Genomic DNA, 12,391 nt, shown 5'->3' with positions numbered 1-12,391 from the left:
TGTATGCTTCTCTCATTATGATAAAACAACGATGCCTAGAGCCATCAAAATTTGAATAACGTAATCTTCCATAAAATATGGGCATGTGGGAACCCTAATTTGAATTTGAAATTTGTTTTATTATCGATTTAAGATTTTGTAACACTTCAACGAATTTTTGATTAAAATATTAAATGATTTCAAAGCGAGCAATGGCAACACGGTACGAAAAAAAAAAAACTTTTTTATCTCCAGCGCGTGAGACACTGTATCGGAAATTCTAAAGATATCCTCATTTTAATTTGCGATATTGCTGTTAAACTGACTTTTATAGCTGGAGTACGTAGAACATGATATTTTTTTTAAAATGTAACACACAAAACGTTAAAAAAATGCTTCTTTGGACGTAATTTAAAATCTGAAACCTTTCAGATTTTTTTTTAGTCCAAAGGGATTTCAGTCCCGAATGACTATTGCTTTCGTTTTGGCATTTTGCGTCGGACTCATAAACGTCGGTTCACTTTTCAAACTGTTGCCACAAAATGTTAGAGTCCTGCATTATATTTGAAGAAATTAAATAATGAAAAATCTGCATAAATGATTGTCTATTTCTCGCATTGTGATAAAACAATGGTACATAGAGCCATCGAATTTTGAATGACGAAATCTTACTGCGAATATGGGCATTTGAAATCCCAAATTTGGAATTTGTTTTATTATAGATTTTATATTTTGTAAAACTTTAACGAATTTTTGATTTACAAACTCAATGCTTTAAAAGCGAGAAATGGCAATGTTATATAGAAAAAAAATACTTTTATCTCCAGCTCGTGAGACTGTGTATATCGGAAATTCTAAAGATATGCTTAATTTAACATTATTTTGCGATATTGCTCTTGAACTGAATTTTATGGTTTAAGTGCAAAGAACATGATATTTAATAAATAAGGTAACACTCAAAACGCTAAAAAAACGCCCCTTTGGACGTAATTTAAAATCTGAAAAATTTCAGATTTTTTTTTATTTATTTATTCAGTATTTTTATTTTTAGTTCAAATGGGCTTTGTCTCTGAAGGACTATATTGTTTCCGTTTTGAGATTTGGCATTGGTTCACTATAAATGTCCGTTTCACTTTTCAAACTGTTGCCACCAAATGTTAGAGTCCTGCATTATATTTGAAGAAATTAAATAATAAAAAATCTGTATAAATATATGTATATTTCTTGCATTGTGATAAAACGACGGTACATAGAGCCATCGAATTTTGAATTACATAATCCTACTGCGAGTATGGGCATGTGGAAGCCCAAATTTGGAATTTGTTTTCTTATCGATTTCATATTTTGTAAAACTTTAACGAATTTTTGATTAACAAACTCAAGGATTTCAAAGTGAGCAATGGCAACGTTGTACAGAAAAAACACTTTTATCTCCAGCGCGCGAGTCTCCGTATCGGAAATTCTAAAGGATATGCTCCTTTTAAAACTATTTTGCGATATTGCTGTTGAACTAATTTTATGGCTTAAGAGCGAAGAACGAAATGTTTAATAAATAAATGTAACACACAAAATGTTTAAAAAACGCCCCTTTGGACGTAATTTGAAATCTGAAGACCTTTCCTTTTTTTTTATTATTATTATTATTATTATTATTATTATTTTATTTTTTTTTATTTTTATTTTTATTTATTTATTTATTTATTTAATTTTAAGCAACAACGAAGGTGAGGTTTTTATTCGTTAATCAAGCAAGCTTATTAAGTGAAGTTCATATATCAGTTAATTGCTTTTTCCATTTCGTATAATTTCTTTCATCAGAGATCAAAGATTTACAACAATTTTCTGTGTATTCTTTTATCCTATATGTTGTTGTCAACCCTCTTCAGAGGTTAGGTTTTTTGAATTTTATGTAAAGCAGTTGTAACAGTCAAATTCTAACTGAAAACGTAGACGAATAGTGAAATACTACGCAATGATATTTAAATCTAAGCTAGCTCAGAAAACCCTAACCTATATACTTAAATATAAGCAGCAATAATTCAGAGCAGAATAACTACAAACTTTTCAGAGCTAGCAAGAACTACGCAGCGTGGCCACGAGGAGCAGAAACACTGTCTTGCAACCTAAAATCCTCAGCTTTAATATTATCTAAAGTGATTTGCCTCTTTGGGAGGAAACGGAAAGAAGAAGTTATAGTAAAGGCTGAAATTATAAATAACTGGTTACTTTCAAATAATAACTTGATAAATGTACGATGTAGTTTTAACGATTTATTCACTTTAAAACTTGTTAGGCACTATTAATAATAAATAATTCACTCATGTATAATAATCCATGTAATACAGTAATAACCACACTACTTGATTATCGTTAGAAAGCAAGTGATTTTTCACCCCGTTGCGCCATTCAGCAGGCAAACAGAAGTGGGAACATAATTGATAAATCGCTATTACATGAATTTTATTATCTATATGAAAGAAAATGTGTAACGAACTGCTATTAATTAGGTATAAGCTGCAATAAGGCGGTATAGTTAACACCTTGTCCATGTGTTTTCAAATGAATCTCATTCACCGTTAGAACGATTCTGGACATTAAATTATTTCGTTTCCTATTCTTCGCAACGAGAACGTAAGGAACATGTTACTTACTCATGGTATATCTTCGTTGAGTATTAGGTCCCGACTTTCAGTGTATGTATTAAACTCGCTCACATTATCAGGTTCAGCGTTTCCCCTTACTTGCTTTGGGAACATTCAAAAACCTGACTCGGAACAGGGAGCTTACTAAAGCTATGTTCAATAAATGTGGGAAGTAGACAAGATACACAGGAAGGGTATACGAAACCCTTTATTTTTCACTCTTTACAATGATTTCCGGACTTCGGAATACAGAGACCAACCACTTTTGGTCTGAACGTAAGAATATAAAAATATTAACTAAACTCTAACTTAACCTTGGAATAACAAACAAGGGCCTCCGAGAAGATTGGCCGTATATTAACAGGAAGCCGTATGTAGTACAGAGAACTGTTAACACTACAATACGTTTAAAACTATCAAGAGGATTAAACCTCTGGCCTGGAAGGCAACCAGCAACCGAGTAAAACTGCAAAGGCAAGCGGCCTGCTTCTACTCCTTCCTCTCTCGCTTGGCAAAAAGCCACAACTTAAGTACTTGGCGTTCGCCAGACAAATTTGCATAAATAAGTTAAAGCTTTTAATTCTGGCCGGAAGTAGAAAATAAGAAGTGATAGTAAAAATTTAAAATAAAATAAACGTTAGTAAAACTTAAGATCCTTACAACATGTGACAGATGACGTGATTCAGATGCAAGAGGGAATGACGATGTTGCTTACGTATTCTGCAAAACTCAAGGACTTGCCTGGGACGTTTTCGTGGATGGGTAACACAGAAAGAAGCAACCAGTCTAAAAATGTGCAAGATTTCTAAAGTGCTTTGCAAGAAGAATAGAGAAATAACAACTTTTCTGACTAACCTTATGAAAAGTGTACCAAACCAATAAAGAGCATGTACTTGTTCAAGGAGCCCATATTATCTCTTGATACCGTGAGGTCTGTTGCCTTTCAGGCGGAAAATTTTATTTTCTGGGATTATTCTATAATGCTTTACGAAAACTCTTCTTTTCTGTATACTGTTTTTTTATTTGGTATGACATCTATACTATCCCGGTATAACAAAAACCCCATAGTTCTCATGCATATTTAACATGTTTCCTTTCATGGAAGAATGTTCATTACTAGCTCTGTCATAAAATATTCTTAAGCAATTCTCAAAAATTAAAATGCTTCTGCAATATTAGATTACTTTGGTAACTAAAGTCTTTAAAAGTAGTACTTTTTAATATTTAGCATTCTACAATATGTCGTAATTGTATTGCCAATAAAAAGTGGTAAAAGCTATGTATATGAACAATTAACTAAAACTACATTAACCACACACGCACACACACAAAAAAGAGAGATTTTCAAGCTCGTTCTTACCAATATTCGGTAAAGAAGCTAGTTTATGATCTTCAGGCAATGGCTCAGGATACATAACATCAATTCCAGCAGCTTTAATTTTCTTGTTCTCCAAAGCCTCGACCAATGCTTCCTGGTCTACAACACCACCTCTAAGAGAGAGGAATCATAAATATGAGAAATGAATACTACATTTAAAATATCAAGATGGCAGCAAAAGACAATCATTTTCAAAATTTCAGGAAAATTAGCACGGAAGTGGATGACATCATAAATATCTTCATCTTGAAGAAAACGTTAGGTTTACGGAGGAAGGAAACTTGAAAAATGTAAAGCGCCTTTCGCTGGATTCGAACTCCAGGATTTCCGATTGTTATCCGGACGTGCTTTCTATTTGCACCACGTAGGCATGCGTCAAAGAGGGAGGAAAAACCTTAAAAAGCTACTAACGAATAGCAGTGAAGTGCCACAGAATTAAACAGCCAAAGCTTTGACTGATTTTGCTTTATTAATATGCCATACCAATTGTATAAATTAAACAGCATGCTGAAACACTTTTATTATCCTATGGTTTACCAACAATAATGTTCTAGACACATTTGACCAATGGAGGTAACGGGTTTCACACTTTTAAAGTTTTACATTTGGAAATTTTCACCTTGGGCTGAAATCTTAACATTACTTGGGTTGTAGAGTCATTAGGTTAATTGGAAGCAGAAAAGATGAAAAATATGCAACCGCCTTCGCCGGGAATCGAACCACGGACCTCTAGAATACCGGGCTAGTGTGCTACCGTTACACCACGAAGGCACGCTAGGGAACTGGGAGAAATACCTTATAGGGTGTTTAGGAGTTTATTCAAAATACCCACGATTTTATTAGTTTACCTTCCTGTTACTTTATTACTTTACATTTCTGAATTAGTTTACCTTCCTGTCTGGGACAGCAAGGTAAACTAATTTATAAATACACAGATTACTCTTGCCTGAGACATCATGGTAGGCGAAAATCTATAGCATTGTGAAAAATAGCGGATGATTCATTTTATCGTGAATTATTTGGAAATCATCTAGAATGCAGATAGGGTCTGAACTCAGGTCTTCTTCGTATAGATGGGTAACTTTATCCCTAATCTCTCCACACCGGCAGTAAGATTTAGATACGTTTTGACTTAATAATGAATCTTAAATTATTTCTATTTTGATCTTAGCTTGACTGTGATACTACGATTTTCACTTTCCACAGTTTCATAAATGAATATTGGAAGAAGCAAGGCATCTACAAAAGAATAATCTAACGCCCTCTTCATTTTCCTTCTTTTCTTTCTTTTGTCTATTTTTGGTTTGGTTTTTGGACGTTGATAACTCATTACAAATCAGTCTTGAGCTTACGACGCTGATTCAGTGATATAGATATTGTACTAAGAAACATTAGAAGATACTACTACTAAGGACGAATCCAGACGCTGCTTGCTTGACAAAACTCACATATCAGGACTATAGAAGCATTTTTATTTATTGTACTCACATTTTTTTTGAACGGCCGATAATTTATTTTAAATGGCTAGACTTAATCCTTCGTTGTGAACCTGTCGGCCGTTTAGACGTCTCATTACCGGCAGCGTTTCCAAAAATTCCACTTGCGAAATGGGGTTAAGAGACGAACACAAATGCAGTGTTATGTGTGTTTAAAGTGTCACTAAAAGCATGCACTTCCGTCTTACATGGATTTTGGACTAGCAACCAGCCTCTGCTAACCGCTATATAGTTCCAGGTTAACAGTATATCCACTTGGAACAATGATCTAGTGCGACGAATTAGAATAACAGATGAGGAAAGTGCTTTAGAATTTAAAGAAATTACTTTAGATTTTTGTGAAATTTTCAGATTATGGAGTTACATTTACAACGTGCTATGTTAATTCAAGTTTTAATTATCTAAGATTATAAAAGATTGATAAAAGTTTCTAAGATTAATAATCTAAGATTGATAAAAGATGCTCGTGCTCATTTCAATGCACCAGCATGGATTGGTTCTTCGACGCCGTCTTTGAAGAAATAGGTTCTGAAAAGTAAGAAAAGATTTCCATAATAATACCTTAACATTTCCGAGAAAAAAAATTAAAACTCAGTTTTCAGTTTTTAGCATACATCAAATATTTCTAATTTCCAGATTTTTCGATCCAAGTTTTATATTCTGAAGATCTGATTTCGTGGTTTTTACAATTTTCGCATTTTTTCGTCTTTCTTGGGTAATTTAAAATATATCAAAAAATATTTTGAAATCTCCTCAGTATGTAATGGTTTCTAACTCATAACTTATATTCTTGATTTTCACTTTTAAATAATTTAGGGACATTTATATCTTGACGGTATAACTAGCTTTTACTTGGGTACTTCGTGAAGTTCTTGCAAGATGGTTCATGTTTGCGTTCAAATGAGGAATTAACTTTATCTTTTCATCCTTCTTCAATATGCATTTATATCAACGACGTCATCATCTCTATATATGTTGCTTGGTTATATCTAACTACACTGATCGGATCATATCAAATGTGACTCTTTTCAGACCAGTCATTGGCTCACTTATAGAGCAGATTTGTCATGTTGAAAGTAGTGTTTCCTCCTAAGCTTTTAGACACGAAAAATCGAAAAATCCATGAAAACTACGGAATATGAAAATAGTTCATGCTAAATTTTTCACTTGCACTTTGCCTTCTGGAGACAATTAAGAAAGTCATTAAGTCTTCATTATGCTTTGCTTGCTTGAGTCTCTAGAAAGAACTTGCATAACAATTTGGACAGTTGCATAACAGTTTGCACCCTAACGTAAATAGACGTGGAAAGATATGTTTAACTTCCCGCTTTCTTAATACTACGTAAACAGTTGCATAACAGTTTGCACCCTAACGTAGATAGACGTGGAAAGATATGTTTAACTTCCTGCTTTCTTAATACTACGTATTTACGTAGTATTAAGAAAGCGGAAAGTTAATGCAAGTTCTTTCTAGAGACTCAAGCAAGCAAAGCATAATGAAGACTTGGGGCCCACCAGCGGCCGAGCGGTAAAGTCGCTAAACACTGGTAGTTCGGTCCGAGGTTCGAATCCCGCGAACGGGCTGGCTGCATGGGCGTTTTCGAGGTTTTCCCCATGTGCAACGTGTATACGAGCCAGTTTCCCTTAGAAAGTCCTCCACGAAGGCATCCCTCCCCTTAGGCAGATAGCCCTCGAGGCTTTGCCATAATCACACACACACACACACATAATGAAGACTCAATGACTTTCTTAATTGTCTCCAGAAGGCAAAGTGCAAGTGAAAAATTTAGCATGAACTATTTTCATATTCCGTAGTTTTCATGGATTTTTCGATTTTTTGCTTTTGCTTGAATATTGCTTGAGTTTTCTCACGACAGTTTCGCTGTATTTTTAGACCCTCTGGGCTCTGTTTGGAATACAATGAACGAGAACATCAACCTAAACATTTTGAGTGGCAGATGATCATATACTTATTATTTGAAAATTTTGGTAAGAATAAGACTTCCAGGCTTTCTGAGATGCCTGTTGGCCCGCTAGTAACCAAATGGTTAAGACCGCTGAATACTGAGAATTCGACCTGATTTCGATACCAGGCGAAATGGCTGACTGCATGGTTAGCTGTTGCGGTTTCCTGCACATATACCGTAAATATGAACCAGATTTCTTTAGAAAGTCCTCTATGAAGACATTCCACCTCTTAAGCAAATAATCGTTGTGCTTTTGTCACATTTAAATAACTTAATATGTGATGCCTTTCATGGTAATTAAACGGGTTTTTGTTGCAAAACATAATGCAAGCAAGGCAGTTTGTCAAGTTGAACACGTTTTTTAATTTGCAAATGTTTCTTAGTTAGCAAAAGTTAGGAAATTCGAATTTCATAAGCCTTTGCGTAAATAATGCAAGGGACATGCGTTAACTGATTGTGTTAATTAGTCTTCAATTTTCTGGTATCGAAAAATTTTAAATGACTAGAAAAGAGCAAAGAATTATTAGAAAAGAGTAGAGCACACGACGGCTATCTTCTGCCTTCTGTTGAGTTTATGTTAACACACCTTTTTTTTAATTTTCTTCTTCTTCTTCTTCTTCTTTTTTTCCTTATGATTTGAATCTATACTATTACTTCTCCTTTTCTTTAGCTCTTACCGGGCTGTAAATGAGTTAACGTATTTAAATCGGCGTTCTTCAAACTTTTAGATATACAGCTTTGGCAACGGCGATCGCAGTTGTAGTTTTCCTTTGCTCAGCTCTGCTACGACAGTAATCCTCCGTTAGCCATTTTGCTACTCGAATTTAAATCTCGCGCTTAGAATTTGAGCCAACGCTTAGTAGTTTATTTATACTGGAGTCTCCTGCGGCGAATCTACTCAAAATTTAAATTAAACTTTCTGTTAACTGATATCTTACAAAGTAGCGGAGAGGTATTTGTAAACCCGAATCACACATTTTGTTCGAATTAAATATTTAAATAAAAACTATCTTTAAACTTTCTCAAGATTCTGTAGTCATTTCATAGACCTTTCCTAATTAGGTTTTGAGGACTTTACATTATTTTACAGAGCGTGAACCCTACAGTCGTTTTAAGAGAAACTAGTTCATATTCACGTTACACATGCGGAAAACAACCAAAAATCTCCATGCAGCCAGCCAACTCACCTGGGTTTGAATACGGATCAAATTACCGGTATTCAGCAGTCTTAACCATTCTACCTCTGGTGCGGCTGTGCCAACAGCAAAGTATTTACGCTAATAATTTGCGTTTTTGCAGTTTGGTGATCTTATTTGAGTGTATTCATGCTTTGCCGCCAAATATTATCGAGCTATGTTACAGTAAAAAAAAAAAAAAAAAAAAAAAAAAAAAAAAATTAATAATGCAGAATCTGCATATATGTATGTATGTTTCTCGCGTTGTGCTAAAACAACGGTATCTGAGAGCCGTCAAATTTTGAATAACGTAATTTTCCACGGAATATGGTCATCTGGAAGCCTTAATTTGGAATTTGAAATTATTGATTTCATATTTTGTAACACTTTAACGAATTTTTTATTAACAAACTCAACGATTTCAAAACGAGCCATGGCAACACTTTATGGGGAAAGAAACACTTTTATCTCTAGCGTGCAAGACTCTGTATCGGAAATTCTAAAGTTTTGCTCATTTAAAAATTATTTTGCGATATCGCAGTTGAATTGAATTTTATGGTTTAAGTGCAAAGAATGTGATATTTAATATATAAAGGTAACACACAAAACGTTAAAAAAACGTCCCTTTGAGCGGAATATAAAATCTGAAAAGGTTAAGATTTAAAAAATTTTTTTTTTAAAGTGTATGTGTGTTTGTGTGTGTGAAGTTGCGATTTTGGCTTAAACTTTACAGTGGCTTCTTATACCAATTAAGAGACTCACATTGAATACCGTGGCTCGTTCTCTGTGGTTTCTAAATTAGATTGCTTAAGGTCTCTCTTTTATTAACTTCAATAAATCTGTACAAGTGAAAATCAAACTACGCCCGCGGATAAGTCTGTTGCTTTCTTTTATAATACTCGCCATGATGAGATATACGCATTCTATGTGTTTGTGCTTGCATTTTACTATTTATTAATCAAAGCAATCATATCCGACTTCCTCCATTTTTTTCTCTAATCCTCGAAACTTATTTTAAATTTGATTTCGGGAAATCTCTTCAAGACTTGCAGAGGACTTTCTTTTATTGCATCAATGCATTTCATAATACACAACAAACGATACGACAACCGAAGAAAACAGTCAGCATTACCTTGATTTTTTTTTAACCAACTTTGATGTAGTCTTTTTAATCTTGCTTCGCCGTTTACCTGATTGTTGTGCAGTTTCAGTGTTAAAAGCGTAAATCAGTGTTTCATCACTGGTAAATACTAATATGCTTTAAGAAAGCCATTTCCTGAGCCACTTAAACACGTTGTTTTTTCTTTTTTAAATTAAATGACTTTTCAACAACTTAAAAAATGATGTGTCGCAAGCCCAAATGATCTTAATAATCGCTTAACAATATCCAGGCGATACATCTTAACGGAATCCAAATGATACAGGAAGTTGTTCCATAATATCCATATTTGTTAATCGATGACCAAATATCTTACTCGATCGATTACTTGAAGAGTGGTCTACCATGGTACATCTTCTGGACTTTCGCTGCCTTTTCTTAAACATCTTACACCATTAAAAAATTTTTGTTGTATTCAAAGGTTTCTTGCAAAATTTCAAATACTTTTGTAGCAGAAATGCATTGAGGAAAAAAAAAATCAATACATTTTCTGTGCTCAGTTAAGCTACCCATTTTTGGAATCGCCAAAGCAAAAACATTTAATGTATTAAAAACTTATTTATTTTAAAGCGATAAAAGGAATTGTACCCAGATATTTATGAAAATGTCGTAACAACATATGAAGAAACTTTGAAGCGATTTCTTGCATATTTTGTTGTTGCGACTAATCTCGCATGTCTGATATCAAGACAAGCTCACAAAATTCATCGTTGCAAGGAGGTAAAATTGCTCCTGTCGTTGGCATGAATCTTGGCCATCATACAAATGAGAGCGTGACTGTGTTCAGTTCCTCCCAAAATTTTGAAGGACAGTAGCCGGGGGGACGGGGAGGAGGGTCCCCCACCCCTCTTTCCCTTCCACCAACTTCTCGAGAGAACTTTCGGCTCGCCGCATATTTAGAGTGCCACTATGTCGCACAGACACTGGACATTTACAAACATCCATGCCTTCTCCGGGATTCGAAACCGTACCGGGACGGTTCTTGCATGTTTTAAATGAATCATTCACGATACTTTTTGATTGCACTAGTTCATGTTTATTTATGCTTGTTTTACTCCCATCAAATTTTTCGTAAAGAACTAGCATTCACATTATGTTAACATTCGATAAAGATTTCTTGGCAATTATCACCTTGGATCTGCTCCTCTAATTTCGTGTGATTTTATTATATGTTCCAGATTTTTAAACAGTTCCACGAAGTTTCCATCATTTTAGAACCAAAAAAAAAAAAAAAAAAAAAATAGTTAAATGCTTTTACAGCAAGGATACTTTTGATATTTCGAATGCTTTTATCACCCTTAAAATGAGTTTGGGCTAATAAACTTAATATTTCTTATAGAATTTGTCGTTAATTTGTTGCGTGTCTCCGTGATCAATTTAAATACAAAACTGTTTATACATTTTCTGAAAAATTAATAATTTCTAAATTCAGATGATAATTCTTATGATGTGCTTTCATTTAAAACAAAACAACTATGTCAAGAGGCATGGTCTTGCAAAATAATTGAGAAAATCTTCCGAGTGTCCGAATTATTATATGAGTTATTGATTAACACATTTTGAAGAAATTATTTTATTGTTGGAAATATTTGGATATATTTTATTAAATTTATTTTACAACAAGCAAAGTTTAAAATAGAGAAAAAATAATATTAAGTCTACGTTTCTATATTTAGTACAAGATTCAGGCAAATAAGCTTCAAAAATATAAGCGTCCGATAATAAATGACAGCCATTGTAAACAAAACATTACTTTGATATACTATTTATATGATTATGTTTAAAAATTACGTACCTACTCGTGTTGATGAACACAGCACTTGATTTCATCATACGGAAAGCTCTAGAATTGAAAAGACCTTTGTTTCCTTCTGTCAAGTTGCAACATGCGATAACATAATCTGAGTTTTCCAATAATTCTTCGAATGAAGCAAACCTTGCTCCCATATCTTCAGCTAGTAGAAAATTAATTTCTTTTAACGGCATCGAAATTCTGTGAACATATAATAACAGAAATAGGAGAAGTATTAGGGGGAAAAAAAAGAGTCTTGCCGAAATTTGCTGCATATATAGAAAGATTCAACTTAGCATAAATTTAAAAGATGGGGATAGGAACTGAAAGTAATTTTTCATTATTTTGCAGAATTTAAAGTAATTTGTAAACATACTATATACTTCATAAGTTGCATATTATATGCAGAGTATCCCAGTCGAAAGGGGTCCGGGGAAAAGCGTGATATTTTTTTTTTTTTTTTTTTTTTTTTTAAACAAGAGGAAATAAAAACAGATTTTTCACATGACATGCCTTTATGTTTGAGAAATGAGATTTAAATATTGAATTTTATAAAATTTTGTGCGAAATTTAGGGAGAAATTCAAAAATTTACCTTGGCGCATTTTTTTCAGTTTGTGCCAAGAATAATTCACTTGGCTAACTTTTTAATTTATAGCAACCTTTCCTGTTTTTCATTGTAGACGAGCGGGGGAAAAAAGTCATCGTTCATACTTTCAAATAATTTTAACAAATGCGCAAACCACATTTGGCATTATTATCGCTTATAACAAATATGCCAAATTTCAAACTGAGCCGATATAT

The 12,391-nt window shown here is 33.6% G+C and overlaps 1 protein-coding gene across 2 annotated transcripts in view; it reads right to left on the bottom strand.

The window, feature by feature from the left end:
- LOC118183819 (glyoxylate reductase/hydroxypyruvate reductase-like) overlaps positions 1 to 12,391 on the bottom strand; it is a 52,896-nt gene that overhangs the window by 1,456 nt on the left and 39,049 nt on the right. For both annotated transcript variants that reach the window (XM_035353425.2, XM_035353426.2), the window contains 2 exons: positions 11,592 to 11,751; positions 3,982 to 4,112 (listed from right to left, as the gene is read on the bottom strand). In XM_035353425.2, coding sequence (XP_035209316.1) covers positions 3,982 to 4,112; positions 11,592 to 11,751 — 291 coding nt within the window. The remainder of the gene's footprint in view (positions 1 to 3,981; positions 4,113 to 11,591; positions 11,752 to 12,391) is intronic.

This window comes from Stegodyphus dumicola, chromosome 7 (genome assembly GCF_044657685.1).
Source record: "Stegodyphus dumicola isolate Sdum_Otavi_A_Nest chromosome 7, ASM4465768v1".
Taxonomy (NCBI): domain Eukaryota; kingdom Metazoa; phylum Arthropoda; class Arachnida; order Araneae; family Eresidae; genus Stegodyphus; species Stegodyphus dumicola.
Note: the sequence above shows the minus strand (reverse complement) of the source record. Positions and strands in the feature narration are given on the sequence as shown.